This window comes from Uloborus diversus, chromosome 1 (genome assembly GCF_026930045.1).
Source record: "Uloborus diversus isolate 005 chromosome 1, Udiv.v.3.1, whole genome shotgun sequence".
Lineage (NCBI taxonomy): Eukaryota > Metazoa > Arthropoda > Arachnida > Araneae > Uloboridae > Uloborus > Uloborus diversus.
In genome coordinates this window covers 118554041-118573482 of record NC_072731.1, presented here as the reverse complement: position 1 = coordinate 118573482, position 19442 = coordinate 118554041, and the positions used below count along the sequence as shown (strand labels likewise).

The window sequence follows — 19442 nt, the reverse complement described above, 5'->3', positions numbered from 1 at the left end:
GTTTGTAACGGACTTTTCAACTTGAATGTAACATCTGTAACACATTTTTAAATGCATATAAAAATGTATTCAACACATCAAACAAATCAAAGTCCATGGTTGGCAACATGTAGCCACAGTTGGACTGGGTCCTTAAAAAGGCATATGCTAATGGGGGGGGGGGTATAGACAATCATTTTAGGGGAGCAAATGGCTAATGGGCATTATATGGAGAAGTGACAAATTAAAATAAAACAAAATATGTATACAGTAAAACCTTGCTGCAATGCTATCCGATACAACGATAATATTTTGTGGTCCCGGTGAACTCTCATAGAAGTTAGTGTTATCCTCCTCCCAACATTACAATATTCTCCACAGCAATAAAACCCTGTAAAACTTTTTTATTTAAATGTTCAACCCCCCTTTATTAGGATAATTTGGTTTTCAAATAATCAAAAATATTTTATCAACTTTCGCCCTTTTTCTGCTTTTTCTGACAAGAGAAGACTTATTGTTATTCATGTACTTATTCATTTTCACCACAATTAAGAATTATTAAAAATATTACATATCCCTTTTTGAACTTAAAAGTTTTAGTAAGAACAGCATACAAATCTTATTAACAAAATGCTCAAGGAATTAAACAAAATGATAACAAAGGTTGTAGTACAACAAATTAAAAATTCCATTTTTAAATCTATAATAATTGAACTCATTCCTAGGACAGGAGAATGACATGAAACCTGGCGACAAACTTTATAATGACAAACCTTGACGATTTAAATAATTAAATTTTGTTCAAGAATGTTATTTTACACCTATAAGTATGATTAATTTAGTACTACAATTTAAATTTGTGGAATGTTGATATAACATTTTTAAAATAATTTAAGTATATTTGAGAAACGAATGGGGACATGACAATAGTGACTTTGTGGTTTTCAAAAAAAAAATGGTAGGAAAAAAAAAGAGTTATTGTTTTAATAGGAATGGAATGACATCGGAAAAGTTATTTCTAACTATTAAAAAAACAGAAAAAAATACTAGGCCAAACAATCCTTGTGTTAGGCTCCTGGGACATAAGATTTTGGAGAATTACTCAAATACATTTATACCTATATATAGTTATTGCATATACTATAACATTAAAATTAAAAAAAAAAAACAGTATTGTATTCCCAAAATATGTAGGCCCTCGATATAACAATATATCCCTCAACAACAATATATTTCTTCGGTCCCCAAAATATCGTTGCAGCGGGGTTTTACTGTATATAGAAATGAGGTACGCCTAATTTTTAAAATGTTGATTAAAGGAGTTTGAATTAAAAGTGTTTCAAGCAATAAGGAATAGAAAAAGAAAAAAAATTCTAGCATTTTGATTCTACTTGAATTCTTCACCGTCTGAATCGTTTCTGGTCTCAAGAACTATTTCTAACACAGTCATTTAGATCCTCAATGGTATTTCTTTTCCTTGTAAGAAAATATGCAATATCAAGATGGCATCTCTTTTTACCAGTTTTCATACCAATTGTGATGAAATAAGCTGAGAGAAAGATCATTACAAAAATTTAAATTGTAAATACAGTTTGAAGATAAATAGTGATGGACTCGTCATTTGATTTAGCGGTTTAATTTTCTTTCATAAATGGGGTGTAGAGGGAATCTAAGCCTTAACTAAATTTTGCAAACCTTTATTTCTCTAAACACAGCTTGCGATGATCCTTGATAATAATAATAGGCGGGGAAAGGAAATTTCGGAGGCTCTTATCCTAAATCTTTTTGAAACAGAAGTCTTTTAATTCATGGTTGTTGACCATCTTTGCTAGTGTCAAGGAGACGGATTCGTGATCTCTTCCCCAAGCACATTTGATATTGAAACTCCAAAAACAAGATTATAGACAATCTTAAATATGATGTCATGTAAAGGGAAGTGTGAGAGCTCTCCCCGATCACATTTTCAGAATTAAAACTCGAAAAAAGCAATTGTAGGGTGGGACCATATACACTATCGTATTCTAATCAAAATGACAATGTTCTTAATTAAAACCGCTCATTTTATACCATTACGGTGAAATAATATTTTGTTTAGTATTCAACTGGCTTGAAATGTGAAAGATATTTTACGTCCACATTCAAATTATATTAATGCATAATGCCTATGTATTTTCAAGAGATTACTTGGCTTTAAGGGATCCTAAAAAACATTTTAAAATAAAGTGATGAAAACTTTGTTATGAAATGTTGTGTGTGGGAGGGGGACCTTTGCAATTTCCAGGCCTCCACCAATACTTATGTCTGTATCCGTCCCAGTGATAGTAGGCAATGGAGCAACCAGAAAAAAATTTTAAGGGGGCGGGGGACACATTAGGAAAAAAAATAAAGAATTTTGAAACTTGTAGTTTTAAAAACACAATTTCAAATTTTTTTTTTTTGTCAATGTTTAAGGAAAACAGGTACAAGAGTCTCAGCGAAAATTTGTACAAATTGAAGCGCCTTAAAAATGCTATTGATGTTAGGGCAAGGGATGGAGATCAAGGACTGTCCCCGATCATTAAAAAAAAAAATAGATTTCTTCTTCTCCCAACCAAATTTTCAAAATTGAAGTTTTAAACACAAAATTGTAGACAAACTTTAATGATTTTACAGGAAGGGGTTGTGCAGTTCTCCCCTGGAAATTTTTTCAAAAATATGGTTCTAAAAACTTAAGCAATACGGATTTCATTTTCTTTTCAGGGGTTTTTCCACTTATTTTTTTTTTTCTTTTGTAAATGTAGTTTAGGAAAACTAGTTTTTTATGATATTAGAGCAGGGGTCTCCAAAATTTTAGCCAAAGCGACATTTTTGAAAACGTTTTGAGACTTGCAGGCCAATACCCAGCTACAGATAAGGGAAAGGTTACTGTTAATGGACCAGTTCCAAGACTGGACCGTGAAGATATGTCCCATATCATAGTTTGTTACGACGCGTAATCAGTTTCAGTACCTCCTTTTGTCTGAAAACAGACTACTGCGGAGTCATCAAGTTGCTAGAATTACTTCATCATATTGTTAAACGTTCAGATAAGATTTCTACCATTCTCTTACTAATTTCTGAGATTTTCATTTAGTTATAACATGTTTTGAATATCACTGATCAATTAAACGTGAACATTAAGTTAAAGGAGTGCATTTTCAAGTACAATTCCCCAGACTTCATGTTTAATCATAAATCGTCACAGCAGTAACACATATAAAAACATTCAAAATGATGCAGTTGCCATCATTGCACCGCTAGGTGTTTACATGAATGGACCACCTGACAAAGTGGTTCATTCATGGAATATCACAAATATTGTTGTAATTTCAGCTCAACTACTTTTAAAAATGTCTCGATTGTTTTTAAATAAATATGATAATAATAAGAAAAGTTTTCATAGTAATCATGAGAACTCCCTCACTTAATTATAATTTCAATTTAAAAACTTTTATAAAATTCATTAAATATTTAAAAAATTACGTAGGTCAGTCAAAAAGGTAGTTGCACTACTTCCTAAATATGTTCCGTATAAGACAGTTTTGATGAAACTCTGTGGCAACACTTCAGACATGTACCTTTATCGTGTGACATAACGGCTTCCCCAAGGCAAGTTCAGTTTTTCTCATAATCAGTCGCAAGCATGTTTTGACAGCTGCAAGTAGTCCAAATTGGAAAAGCGTGCAGTGATTTGATTTTGTGGGCCAACTGCACTGAGAGAGAGAAATTTATGGGCAGTAGTATGAAGTGTATGGTAAAAATGCAATGTCATGTCAAGCTATCGTGAAATGGTGCAACATGTTTGAGAATGGACGCACAGATATTGACAACGTTGAGTACGAGGGAAGACCTAGTTAATGTGATAAGTGTGGGATAACCTATCCTAGCCTAAACCTTTCACCTCCTGACTTTGATGTTTTTGATCCCATGAAACATCAACTTTCAAAGCGACGATACTATTCGGGTGACGAAGTGAAAGCTACACTCAACAATGGTTATTGGACATTGAACGAGATTTCTTTGCAGAAGGCATCGAACAATTCGTACCACGCCTTGAAAAATGCTTAAGAGTTTTTTTTTTTTCAAAAAACTGATTTGCTTGTTCTTGAGCAGGGGTCAAAGTTTTAGATCATAAAAAAAGAGCTAAATATATGATTGCTTTGCTTCAAAAGCAACGAAGGAACCAAGCCAATTCTTTTCAATGTGGATACTACTTGATACTAGGTACATACTAGCATAAATATTTTGGTGGCTCACTCATGGCTTTGAGGGCAAAGGTCAATTGAAACTGCTACTTTTTATATTCTTTTTGCCTTGTTTAGGCGTGGATATCTGCTAAAGCTGTGAGTAACCCTCGGTAATAAGTATGTGATTAACTACTCACTTCAGTATAGTACTAAGAAAAATACAAAACAGCTTCCGTTTCTTTTGACTTTAGTAGTTAAACGGTCTCAAAGTCGATGATTGTTTAAAAATGCCCAAGTATAGAGGTCAATAACTTTAATCGCGACAGGCCCACAACTTTACAGCTGTAGTTATAGTCCGAGTGGTGTAGTTTAAGGTCCAGGTTAAAAACCCATGGCAACTAATGAACTTTAATTACGCATCCCCAAAGTTCATAATTTGAAACAAAAAGAATCACAGTTTTAGGTCAATTACTCTAAAATGCCCGAGTCAATAACTTTGAGCAAGAACTGTAATTATGCTCTACGTGATGTAGTTTTAGATTCATGTAAGAAAACCATGAGATCTAATCATCTTGCTTAATTAAACGTTCTCAAAAATGATGATTTCAGCATTAAAGAGCGTTTTTTCACGAGTTAAAATGCTTGCTACTCAAAATCTTATGAGATATAAATACTAGAATGAATCAACAGATTAATGTACTTTAAGCTCCCAAAATTTCATGCTTCTAATGTAATAAAATTTTCTGTAACCTTGACCACAACATGGCAATTCTTCTCACAAATCTGATCCACCATTTTGGAGCACTATATTTTGGAGATCCTAGATCCTCAGGATTCAGCTCTCGGAAGCTGAAAATTTGCTTGAGGTTAGTTTCAAAGACACCTCTACGCCTCTATAAATTTCATCCCATTCGGGGATGATCGAGCGGGGAGTTTGAAAAATCATGTCAGTTGACGTATGCACATTTCACCTGTATCTTTTGTTATTGCGAAACAAACCTGTGTTTTTTTCTTTTGGCGTTATATTTACATTTTTACTTTTAAGCCTTATTTAATAAATTAGTTTATTTATACAAGTTAATTACTAAGTAGTGTATATGCAAATTCTGATGTAATTATGAACTCAATCTCTTACCTAATTGAAATCCTCTTCCTAAAATATAGCATTGATTTATGAACATTATAAAGTCAAAAATAACAAAAGATGCATGTGAATTGTCAATGTTATATCCGAGTGATTTCACGTCAACTGACCTAAATTTCTCAAATTGTCCCTGAATTTTTTTCCAGACAACCACTCATTTGTTGATTACATACATTCTTTTAGATGCTATCTAAATGAACGTGCAAACAGTTGGAGTCTTTGGCCATTAAATATTCTTCAACTAATGCAGTTAATTCCTTTAACTTTTTTCCTGGGAAAAAAAATCTAAAAAGCTGTTGGAAAAGAATAACCAATAGTAATGCATCTATGTTTCATTGTTAAGAGTTTTAAATTATGCTTTTATGCTACATCAGTGGCGTACCTAGGAAGGGGGCGTAGGGGGCGGTCCGCCCCGGGCGGCACTTTTTGGGGGCGGCAAATACACACCTTTGATGCGGAAAAATTTAACGCATTTTCCCAGTAAGGAAATCATGCTTTTGATCTATTACTGGAGGCAAAAAAGAAAAAAAAAGGTCTTTGAATTGTAAGGTTTTAGTACGACTATGATAATAAAATTACTCAATACAGAACATGATTTTTCCTTGTGGACATCTCAGCACTATTGTTTGTTTTTTCTCTTCCTTCGTCTGAAGCTACAGACTGAGGGAGACGGTAGTGTAAAGTCGAGGGACCATGTTTTTTTTTTTTTTTTTTTTGCTATTATGGTTAACTATTAAGGAGGAAACAGTAAATTTCATAACCTTTCGTTATATGATGAAGCCACCACTTGATTTTTAAGTAAGTTACTAGGAAGTCACCGTATTTTATTAAAAAAAAAAAAAAAACTTACGTTTTTAAAGCAAAGTGACAACAAAGGCAAAAAGAGAGAGGTCTCAAATGTTGAGCGATTTCTTGATCGTTTTTAGGATAGCACTATCTGTTTCAGAACTATAATTACTTGTACTACTGTATTATATCAACTAATTCCCTCATACAATGAGTTTCACATTTAGATATTCATTTTAAGTAAAGGTTTTTAATTAGTAAAATGATTTCTAGGCAAGGTCTTTAACATTTCGACCTTTATTAGTGAAAAAGAGAATCATCCAAATTTGGCAATAAAAGCAGAATCGGTTCTAGGGAAGGTGAGTGGGTGAGTCTTGCTCGTACCATGGGTGGCAACTTCCGAGTTTGTCAACATTATGTAAGTCGCTCAAGCATGGATCCAAAAGGGAGTTATATCTCCCTTTGAGAAACCAAATTGCCCCTAAATTTGCGTCTCTAAAACTTTAAATTATTAAAATTTCCCCAACCTTTACGCATCTTCCTACTGTCACAAAGCTTAAAATGCATTTTCAGGACTTAAAAATTTCCGCAGGAGGGCCACTTACCATCCCTTCCTCCCTTAATTTGGCCAAATATAGCCTAAAACAGCGTTTGGGGGGCTCGTTTTCAACCCCTCCCCCCCCCCTCCATCTTTTCGCTGTCTAAAGTGTGCCAAAGATAGCTTTAAAATATGTTTTGGGGGCCGGATAATTTTGACCCACCGAAGACAGCTTAAAATTGCGTTGTTAAACTCTCAATGAATGTTAAATTTTTCGGAAAGAGCAACCGAATCTTCCTATCCCTTAGCGTCACCAAACAGCCCAAAAGTGCAGTTTTAGACCTTGATTCTCCAAACAGTTCCAAGGGATAACGGTCACCCCATTCCTTTCCATCTCAACTTTTAGCCTAATATTGATTATTGAGTTTTTAATATACCAAATTCAATACCAAAAAATTCCTGAGGGTGGTCAAGCCCTGACCCTTCTTGTATAATGATTTAAAATAGTCTAAAGTGTGTATTTAGGACATTAGCTTCGAACTTTAAAATCCCCATCTCATTCAGTGTCTCCAAAAATAGCTTTAAGAGTCGGGTTTTAGAAACTTAAACTTCAGAAAAATTCTAAGGTAGAGACCTCAGATGTGCACGAAATTAACTAACGTCATCACAGTTGTGTTTTCTCAGTGGTGAAGAGCTTAAAATATGCGAAAGTTTCCAAAAAGCTTTCGGGTGGGAAACCCCCCTCTGAACTCTCTCTCACAAGGCGGTCCGTCAAACTACGGCTGAAGTCACGGTTTTAGGACGTCAAAAAGTTTCAAGGGGAGACGGAAAAACCATATGACTGCCCAACATTTTTGGAAACTTATGCCGTCAAAGATAGCTTACAATTGCGTTTTTGAAACTTCAGCATTGAAAAATTTCCAGAGAACTCCTGAACGTTCCCTATTCTCTTTAACATCCAAGAAAGACTAAAATAGATTTCAAGTTTGAAAATATTTCGGGAGGAAAATCCAGTCTTTGTTGGAATTAGGGGGACTCTTAGACCACTTGATACAGCCTACATTTACGTGTTTTGTTGGAAAGCTTCCTATACAGCGCCCCCGAATCTTCCCCAATATCTTCACGCACCTAAAGATAGCCTAAAAATGCTTTTTTAACACTTCAGTTTCGGAAAATTTCCTTGAGAAGTCTCGATCCCCTAACGTCACCAAAGAATGCATAAAACTAATTTTAATTTTGAAAACAAACAAACAAAAAACATATGGAGGGGGCTTCAAGCATCTTTTCTACAAGCGTTATTAAAAGTTGCTTAAAATTCCGAATTTTGACTTAATTTTTGGAATGTTTTGGTGAGGCTCTGAATTCCTTTTTTTTTTACTTTGCAAGGAAAAAAATAAGTTTCTTTTCTTGTTTGTCTTCTTATTAAAATATTTTTGACTCTATGATGTGTCAACTGTTTCTCATCAAAAAGGGCGGCATTTTGAGGAACCGCCACGGGTGGCAGAAAGTTTAGCAACGCCACTGTGCTACATTGAATGTTCTTTAACTCATTATGTCAAATAATACAAAAGTTTTCCTACTAGAATTCATCCTTCAAAAAAAAAAAAAACTGAAATTCCAGGATTTGTAAATTAAAAAACCCGTACTTCTAGGGTAGCCCTGAAAATCTGTCACCCCCTTATCAAAATAGAATCCATGAGAAATACCAGCAACAGATTTTGAAATACCTTTGGAACCAGTAAGCTCATCTGTGAGAGGATTAAAGTCCAATGTTCCAGCACTAGATAAGGCAACAACTAACTCAGGGGAAGTCACAAAAGCATGAGTAGCAGGATTAGCATCATTTCTGCCGGTAAAGTTGCGATTATATGAAGAAACAATCGTGTTTTTATCTCCCTTTTTAATATCCTTCCTAAAAATTGTGAAAAAAAATTTCTATCACATTTTGTGCAGACACTTTTAAGCATTATCAATATGAAATACAGATGAAACAAGAACAAAATAAATTCAGGGGTCTGGCCAGAGGATATTTGGGTCCGTTAACGGACCCTTCACAAAAATCCGATCAACCAAAACGAACCTTTCACAAAATCCTGATCAAAGAAAACGGACCTTTCACAAAATCCCAATCAAACAAAACGGACCCTTCACAAAATTCTGATAAAACAAGATCGGATCTGTCAAATTGTTTATTGAAAGAGCAAATCTGAAAGCAAAATAACGCATATTTATGTGTATAAACCGATAATTTTTGGAACCTTTTTTAAAGTCAAATTAGAGGGATCAGCTTATACAAAATCGGCTAATTTTGAAAAAAAAAAAAGAAATCGGCACTCTTGGGATTCTCCTGCAAGCGATAAATAATTGCTACTGTCAAATAAATATAATGGTTGTTTGTTTTATCACAGCTAATTAGCAGCGGTGTTTTTGTAAACTTTTCTGAAAAGACATTGGTAAGCACTTTTCTCTGCTCATGATTTAATAAACAATAATAATATGTATCTGCGAAATGAACTTAGAACTGCAAAGGGATAGTAAGGGTGAGGAAAAAATATGATCGCTTCAGATAGTGTTACCAACTTCAAAATTATCACCACTTAGGGTCTGGCGTTGAACCTTTATAATGACTTGATTAGAAAATATTCTCATCATTTTGCCAGCTTGTCAATATTTGCGTTTTTATGGTGTGATGTTTAATTGTTATTTTGGGGAGAAAATTATATGGGTTTTGATTTTTCAATGCTAACAAGGATGATTAACTTCAAATAAACTCTTTTAATTACCTTTTTTTTTCTTTAGATGTCTACATTTTGAAAAATGCAATCTTTTAACATCCGATATGAGGATTATATTTTGTTCTTTTTTCAAGCTAACTTCGCTTTATTAGGATTCAAATAAATGAAAAGTCTCTTTATTTCTGTTAGAACTCTCATTTCAAGTTTTTAAAGCAAAATTCCATTTTCTGTTATGAGTCAAAAATTAAAATGCTAAATAGATGGTTTATTTTATTTTATTTTTTGGGTCAACTGTGTCCACAGATATTAATGATATGTTTATCATAGGACTCTAAAATGCAATTTTAAAATAATTTTATCAAAAAATATTTCTTTTACAAGCCATTTTTATACTTTTGATGCCTTCACTTTGAGAATTGCGATCTCTTTGCATCCGCTATGGGAATCTGATTTTTCGAATTTTTAATGATTATTATGCTTTGTTAAGAGGTAAACAATTGAAATATCTTTTTATTTTTGTTAAAAATCACGGAATTTATAAGTTTTAAACGAAATTCTGTGCTTTTTAAGAGTGTCTTGGGTCAAAAAGTTGAATGCTGAACCCTATTCTGAATTTTATTTTATTTATTTATATTTTTGTTATAATTATTTTAAGTACTGCACAGAAATATATCTAGTATAATTTAACATAATGTAGAATGGTAGATAAATATTGATACTTAAAAGAGCGTCCCCCCCCCTCCGCCAAATATCAGAAAAAAAATCCAGAATGATTTTCTTGACGTAGAAGAGGAAAACACTCAACTTTAAGTTTAATTGATGCAGTTTGTGCCATCTCTAAATTTTGTTTTAACAAAAAAAAAAATTTTTTTTTGCAAAATTTTTTAACTTTTCACAAAATTAATTCATTTTTCACAAAAAACGGACCCTGTGAAAAATTCTGGACAGACCCCTGCAATTATAAATGAACATTTAAATAACTTCCATTAACATATGTACATAATTAGCTAATTTTAGAAAAAATTTAACATATATACAGAGTGTTCCAAAACAACCGCATAAACTCTGCACAGCTAGATTCTTCGTTGGGAGTACATAAAAACTGCCCAAAAGAAGCGTTTCTGTATGATCCATAGTTTTTCAAGAAAAATACGAAAAACACTTTACAGAACAAATCATGAGCAGAATACATACATTACGTATAACAAATACGTGATGACATTTTAAACATTGTTAGGAAAGATATGCAATTACAATTGTTGATATGTCCAATAAAGTGTTCTTTCCTTGCACCGGCAGTGACGTCACTTTGTTTTTCGTATTTTTCTCGTAAACTATGGATCGCACAGGAATGCTTCCTTGGGCAGTTTTTATGTACTCCCAAAGAGGAATCTAGCTGTGCTGAGTTTATGCAGTTGTTTTAGGACACCCTGTGCATCAACACAATGCATCATACACAATGCATCATACACAATGCATCAAAAAGATTGTTTTCTAAGATTATTTTCCATTTGGCTCTTTTAGTTCGTGAAGATCGACTAATTATACACTTGAAGGAGCCCTATGACAAAAATAATTTCAAGTAGAATCACAGGGAGAAAGATTCATGGGTTTGAAGAAAAAGGAAAACATTTGCTAATCCAGGCATTTTTGAAAGAGTTTTGATTTTTCAGAAAATTAAAGTTTAAAAAATAAATAAAACTAAACTAAAAAAGTCAATTCATGCTCACTATTTTATTTAACAAGTAGAAAACCTTGTCTAAATGTTGCTCCTGATGTAAATAGTAAAAATGTATAGAGTAATTATGTACCTTAGAGGTACAAAATTAAGTACTTATGGTGCGGACTTTACTTTACCTTAGAGGTAAAGGGCAAAGTCACAGAAACAAAATTAGTCAAAAGATGTATTTAAAATGCTTTTTATTTATTTATTAACTAGCCACCTTCGGCAACCAGCTGGTCCACCTTTTTACACCATTCGCCTTTTTGCGCCAGGGTTGCCGCCTTCGGCGGCTGCTTAGACAATTTAGCAACGGTATTAATCAATGTTTTTCTTTATGTATCAATATTATCATTCGCCTTTTTACACCAATGTTGCCGCCTTCGGCGGCTGCTTAAACAAATTTCGTGGCGCTATCAATCAATCTATATCTATCTATATCATTAGTAGTTTGAATAAAATATTTTCTAGACCTATCTCCAGTTCCGTCGTTTGGAATACTTTTAAAGGAGGGGAGAGGAGACACAAACGGCGTACTCTTCATGCGAATTTTGTCAAAAAATAGCAAAAAGCACTCCCACTTTTATGTGAAAGCATTGTTTTTTCAAAGTCATGGTGTGGGGGGGGGGGGGCTTTGACATCCCGTTGAAGTTTTTTAAATCACGGGCATGTCTCTTTCTTGCTGTTCATCTACTATATCAACCTCTATATTTGTCAATCTATCTGTCTATCTATACGATCTATGCATATCTACCTCTGACAGTAATTGACAATCTTTTTTTATTTATATAAGTATTAATTCGAAAAAAAAAAAAAAGTTTTTTGTCCACTCAATCTCTATCTCCGTATCTACCTAACCTAACCGCCAATCCGTAACAAAAACACAGATCATGCAAAAAATTGCGGGCTTTATTTATTTAATCAAAATAGCCCCCCCCCCCCCCACAAAAAAAAAAGGTTCTATGTTCCCTGTAGTGTGGCAAAAAGTAACACTTGCAAAGAATTTTAAAAAAAGGTGAAGAGAATGCAAACGATTTCAGTTGGATCACATGATGAGGTAAGTTCGGAACTCAGCCGCAAGCGAACAGCTCGCGTTGCGTTCTGCATTAAAAACATTGTAAAAAAATAAACTATTGCGTATTTTTAAAAACTTTTTTCTTCTGAAGGTGGCAGAATGTTTTTACTATTACCTACTAAAATTTTAGAATTGAGGGTTCAATACTCTTCGCAGGATGGGTTTCAAAAAAAAACAATTCCCAGAAAAAAATGCAAATTAAAGTTTTTTTCAAAAATCTATAAAAAATACAAAAATTGCTCAATCTTCAAAATTTTTTCATTTATCATATTTAAAATTAAATTTCCTACACTGTAGCACAAAAAATATTCGTCTGGCGTGGTTGGTTCGGGGTCTGTCTGGTTAAAAGCGCTAAAAATCACATAAAACATTAAATAACTTTTTTCTAATTAAAATATCAAAAATCGAAGCCCGAGGTGCACATCTTCAGCAAAAACTGCACCCGTACACCAAATTTCATCTTTCTACGCCTTACCGTTTTCCCGGGATGCGTGCCACACACACAAACATCTTATTTTATTATATGTATAGATTTATGTGACAATTTGTAGTACTGAGTTGTCATTAATGGCTTATAAAAAGGAAATATGTTAATCAAAATCTAAGTGCTTTATCCATCTAAATAAAAAGTAAAATGTTGATTTAATCTAAATTTTGAAGATAAAAAATCTGACTAACTTCCCACGTACATAATTGAAAATTTTGACATAATGTGTAGAAAACACAAAAGCATAACACACAAAAATTTCAGGATAAATGAAAAAATTTTAGTACATGTCACAACAAGAATTTTAGAGCCAGAACATATAAGATAACCACATATATTTTTCCCTCAAAACCTGACAACTACCATTTTTAGGCATCTATACCTAAAAAAAAAAAGTTGATCTTTATAAAAACATTTACGGCAGACAAAAACAATCAGTGCTTGGTTCTATCATCACAGAAAACGGGACATTTCAATATGTACAAGGATGTACGGGACTGTTTTGTTCAATACAGGATGTGTAGTCACCTTAAGTATATACGCCATATAAACTCTCCTGCATCACCTCAGACTGAAGCCAAATTCTCAAGTGCAGATTTATTCTTTGATACTCTTGATGCACTGGCACTGATTAAAATGTGAACACACCTCATGAATTGTAAATACATTAACATGTAATATATGAAAATATTACCTATCCCACTGTCCGATGCAAGGCCCACAAGCATTGGCAAGAACAACTCCACCAAATTCTCTTAATGTTTGGGCCTTTAAAAAAGAAAATGAGTGCATATTTAGGCTTTCATTTTAAAGGGGAATGTATTAAAGTTTTAAAACAGAAAATCATTTAAAAATAATGGAAAAGAATAAAGCAAGAATTTTCATTGAGGATGAATATCAAAGATGAAACAAATTCTTGAAAATGCATGTAATTTAAACTTTCTACTGAAAAATTCAATTACAAGAATTATAGTAAAAATATGCGTTTGTAACAGCTGACATGATATGTTAAATATGTAAAGGAATCTACATTCAACCAATTTTTACTTAACAAATTCTTTTTACATAACCTTGATTTTGAAAAACATTTACAAGTTACACATTAGAAAAGGTATAGTTCTATATCACTAACTTTTAACCCCCCTCCCCCCACCTGAAAACTTCTCCCCTTTCTATTGTTTTGGGATTATTACTTGGCTGGGAGGCAAGGACAACAATACAAATACAAATACAAAAGTGACGACCAGCAACAGGCTCTGGGCCCAGCTAGACTGGTCCTAGTCAATTTACAATCCCCAGTGAAGATCAATGGCCCTCTTAAAACTGTCTACTCCTTTACTCATTACCACCTCTTCCGGTAAGCTGTTCCAAGGTTCCACTACCCTGCTAAAATAATAATTTTTCCTAATATCCATGTTAGCCTGAGATTTAAATAGCTTAAAACAATGACCCCTTGTCCTGTTTTCAGTGCTAAACTTTAACCCCGTAACATCTTTCATTTTAATAAATTTAAACAGCTGAATCATGTCCCATACTCAATACTTAGCATCCAACTCTTAAAAATCATTCAACATGACACAGCTGCTTAAAAAGGGTGATGAAAATTAAAATAAGAATGGGCTTTCTCAGGTACAATAATCTAACAGAAAACTATAGGCTTTGTTCACAGCTTAGGACATTAACATTCAAGCTATTTAACAAAATTTAAGTTGGGATAAGGAATATTATTCAAAATACAGATTAAAGGAAAAGAGTCATGGAGTACATGTAGTGCTCTGACAGCAAGATTTTACTTTAACTCAATAGAAGAAACTGAGAAATCCTTCATATAACACTACAACCTATTATACAGTTTGAAACTAACACGATTTAAAAAAATAATAATAAATGAGAAAACCTTTACACAGCAATGTACTTCAATAAAACAAAAACAAAGCAAAAAAAAAAAAATATTTGTGTTGAAACTAAAAACTAACACTTGTCTTAAAATAATGACGGGAAGAAACAATGAACAATAGTGGCTAGAAAGATGAACATTAAATGTACGGCGGTAAAAACAGAGGGCCATCTTCGGTTGAAATAAAAAAACATTGTCAGAAAAGAAACTTGGTTTCTATTAAAAGTTGCTTCATCAATCAAAGACACAAGACTTGTGATTTTATGGGTCTTGAAGAATGTTCCAAGATATATTGTCTGAAAAAGAAGTTGGCTGAACAGGTTTGGTTTCAATAGCAAACAAAGTTTAAAAACAAATCAATTCAAAACGCAAATAGTATTGACAAAAAGTAGAGAAATTAATAACACTAGCTGCGTCCACTATGGAAATGTGGTGGTGATGTCACTGTATGATATAAGAGGATTACACAGAACTGCTTAGAGGCCTGTTATTAAGGGGAAGAATATTAAGTAGTAGTACTTACTTGGCCATCTCTTTCAATTGTAGCTCTGATTTGTTCTGAACCAGGAGTGACAGTAAATATTGCTTTTGATTTTACTCCATGGCCCAGGACTTGCCTTGCTAACGATGCTGCTCGGGCCATATCCTCATAACTACTATTAGTACAGCTCCCTATGAGTCCTACACACAAAAATGGAAAGCCAACTCAAATTCATCTCAAAGGTATATATTTTTAAATGCAAGAACTTTTACGATAACAGTTAACATAATTTTTCAATAGCAATGTACAAAAATGAGTCACTGGATCAGCGGATCAGTAACTGAAAAATTTCACTGATCTGTGCACTTTTCATGGTTTATTTTTGCTTCCTGGTTTTAAAAAACGAAAAGCTAAAGAAAAAAAGGTTTGAACAGATATGTACCTCAATTTAACAAATTTTGCAATTTAATGAATTTTTCTTTTTCCACCAACAAAAATGAAGGCTAAAACCAATATTTAGCGAATTATAAACCCCGAATTAACAAATTATTTTAACAGCCTTAAAAAATTTTTTTTTTGTTAATTTGAGTTGGGAAATATTGGATTGTTTTCCAAATGTTTTATCCATACTTTCCAAAATAGAAAGAGACTTTTCTTCGAATTCTGATGCAAAAAGCAATAATGAAACTCCCATTAAAACTTACTTTTTCTAATGCTTTACATGGCCTGGAAATGACACAGTATTTTCTTCTCTCCATAAAGTTTAAAGAAATATTTCGAGCCAAGTATCAAGGAAATAGTCAAAGATCTATCACTTAGTAGTTTAAAATTACAAATTAACCAGTGTGTATTAAGTCGTGAAATGCTAAATAAAAAGTGTACACTTTCTAATTATGGATATAGTTGTGTAGTCGTTTGTTAGGGGTTTTAGATAACGTAAGTGCAGTTTTTAAAACATCCCGATGTTACAAATAACCCCGATTTAACAAATAAAAGTTTCGGTTCTGATGAATTCGTTAAATGGGGTCCGACTGAATAACATAGAGAAATGGGGAAAAGAAAGAAACAGCAGTCAACTTTCCATAACACCAATACTGTTCAGGGAATTAAACCAACAACTCACTTGTTGCTTTGAGAAGGAAGATATGGTCAAAATAGTATGTTATATAAATTTCTAAACACATCTTTTGTTGCAAAAACTTCCATGTTGTAAATAAAGGTGCGACATTTTCCTCAAAAATAATGACGCTTAAAATTTTTGAAACGAAAATGGGGATAAATCTTCACTGCCGCCATGGGTTGTTAAAATCAATATTCTGCTAGTCCAATGGATGTTTTTGTGGTCTGGGGCCAGTGTACCACTGTTAGTTTTGAGCCCTGAATGGGAAAGAAGTATGAGAAAATATACAAAAGGAAGTGCTTTGCTTTGAGGTTAATAACTTAACCATCATAAAACTATGGCATACAAATGAATCTTAAAGACTACCTCATGCACTTTGAATCAAGTTTTTGAATGAAGTTGATAAATGCTTTATCACGTTTGAGATTGAATTTTTGCTCATGTTCTCCTAATCTCCCATAATAGCATAACCATATGTAGATTTGTTTGTTTGAATTTGTTAAAAAGATGGTTTTAAACATAGAGCAAAAAACCTACCTTGTGTAGTGAAACCAATAAAAAATCTTGATTACTTAAAAAAGAATTAACTAGTGTTAAGATATAAATAAATACTGGAAAAGTAAATGGAAATCAGCAATGTTTTGAAACACAAAATCAGCAGATTACTGCATACAGAGGGCTTAGTGTAGCTCTTTTTCAATGCAAATGGTGAGTTTTTGGATGAAAAGACAACCGTTGAAAGCAAAAAGGATGAACAGTAGACAGTTTAAATAGCAAAAATTTCAAATTAAAATAAACAAGACAAAATAGAATTTATTACATGATTCCATAGGAAGAGAAACCGTTAAACAATAAATTTCATCAAAAATCTCAATTTTGCTGATAAAATGAAACTGCTAATAAATAAATTAAATCAGAAAAAATTATAAAAATGGAAGCCAAATTGCAGAACTTTAGAAATGCCTTAATTCTTCAGACCTTGATTGTTTGGGAATCTTTCTACATTCTGAAGAATCGTTATAATCCAGTTAATAATCTAAAAGCAATTCCATATTTTTCTGCAATTTGGCTTCCCTTTTATAATTCCCCCACTTTTGTTACTAAACATCAGTTGTAACTGGCAGATAATGAGTTAAAAACTACAGTCGACTCTCGATATCTCGACTTCGCTGAACTCAAATTTCCGCTTATGTCGAAGTTTTTGGATGGTCCCAAACTTCTGCTAATGTTCTTAATGGGGTTTTTTTTCGTTAACTCGAAGTTCACTCCGCTTATCTCGAAGTTTGAGACAGACATCTCTTAACATTTATTGTCCTGATTATCAGTAGCGAAACCAACTTGACCGTAAAATGACGGAGAAAATTCTGCTATTTTCACCACCTGCTCCATTTTGTTAGGGCTTTGAAGACGGGGGCGTAATTGACAGGTCGCCACCTCTTTTGACGAGAGAAAGAGCTAAAATGCACTCGTTCACGCGTTGCTTGTTCACGCTTCGATAAGTTCTTTTCAGTGGCTCTGTTAGAACGAGTACAAAAGGGAGATAGACCAGACGTTGATAAGGGATTAGCAAGAAAGAGAGCACGTGTAATACCCCCTGGGTGAGGGCTAAACCAGTTAGTGACCCACCAATTGAACTTGGAACTGCTCACTTGAAGCTTCGCTGATCTCAGCTTTTTAGCACTCATAGCATTTAGTAAATGATTGCATGCTCAGCGTTTTGAAAAATGAGTAAGAGAAAGCTAAAAATTTTAACTATTGAAGAAAAGGTCGATTTAATTAAAGATGTAGAGAATAATCCTACCGTTAATAAAAAGGACTTGGCCCTGAAATATGGCATACCACCGAATACATTATCGACAATAATGTCGAACAAAGAAAAAATATTAGAACATTACGAAACAAAGGGCGGTTCTGCAAATCTTAATCGTAAAAAAATCAAGGAGTGCACATACACCGACATTGAAACGGCACTCTTGAAATGGTTTAAGAATTATGAGCATAAGCGGACTGAAATCCCTGTGAGTGGAATTCTCCTTCGTGAAAAAGCACTTGATTTTGGCAAACTCCTTGGACACATGGACTTTGTAGCAAGCAGTGGATGGCTCGAGAGGTTTAAAGCTCGTCATAATATAGTTTTTCGGAATTTACATGGAGAAGCTAAAGACGTCCCGGAAAGTCTTTGTGAAGAATGGAGAATAAGACTTCCCACCCTACTGTTTGGTTACAAAGCATCAGACGTCTTTAATATTGATGAAACCGGATTATTCTACAAATGTGTTCCCCAAAAAACTTTAATGTTCAAAGGAGAGTCCTGCGCTGGAGGAAAAATGAGCAAAGATCGCTTAACTGTTCTTGTTGGTGCCAATGCTGATGGATCAGAAAAATTACCCCTCTTAGTTATTGGTGAATCGAAAAACCCACGTTGCTTTAAAAACGTCAAATCTTTGCCGGTAAATTACAAAAGCAATAAGAAATCCTGGATGACCAGCGAGCTGTTTGAAGAATACGTGAGAAAACTTGATTTCAGTTTTCATAAAAAATCTCGAGAAGTTTTGCTGTTTGTGGACAATTGTCCAGCACATCCAAAGTTAAAAAATTTAAAGTCAATTAAGCTTGAATTCTTCCCACCAAATACAACGGCAAAACTTCAGCCAGCTGATCAGGGAGTAATTCGTAATTTAAAAGTGCATTATAGGAAACGAGTAATTAGAAAGCTCATCAACGATATTGAAAGTAATAAAGAGCATACAAGTTCCATATCGGTATTAGATGCTCTTCGAATGGTTTTTAGTGCCTGGCAAAATGATGTTTCCCAAGACACAATTGCTCATTGTTTTCAGAAATGCGGATTCTTTCCTTCAAGTGCTCCCAATATTGTTGATGAGGTTAACGAATGTTTGGACAACGAGTTCAGAGATGTGTTTCAAGAACAATCATTGGAACTTTCTGACTTCATAAACGTCGACTCCGAGCTCATTACCTGCGGTGAACTTTGCGATGAAGATATCATTGCAGAAGTAACAGCTAAAGAAGATGGTACGGACAATGAAGAGAAAATTGAAATTTCTGAACATAATGATTTGCCAACAAATGCAGATGTTAGTAATGCACTATCGATTATTCATCGTTCTATTGAAAGTCGGGAAAATGTTCCACAGGATATATTCAATGCCATGAGTAAAATTAATGATTTCATACATAGCAGAAATATTAATTCAAAAAAACAAGCAAGTATAAAGCAATATTTATTAAATGTGAAGTAAGAAATACATTTT

General features: G+C 33.6%; 1 protein-coding gene across 1 annotated transcript in view; it reads right to left on the bottom strand.

The window, feature by feature from the left end:
- Positions 1-19442, bottom strand: part of LOC129231748 (aconitate hydratase, mitochondrial-like) — a gene marked incomplete at its 3' end in the record, with an annotated part of 101417 nt that overhangs the window by 8370 nt on the left and 73605 nt on the right. The window contains 3 exon segments of the mRNA XM_054866111.1: positions 8380-8564; positions 13364-13437; positions 15090-15247. Coding sequence (XP_054722086.1) covers positions 8380-8564; positions 13364-13437; positions 15090-15247 — 417 coding nt within the window.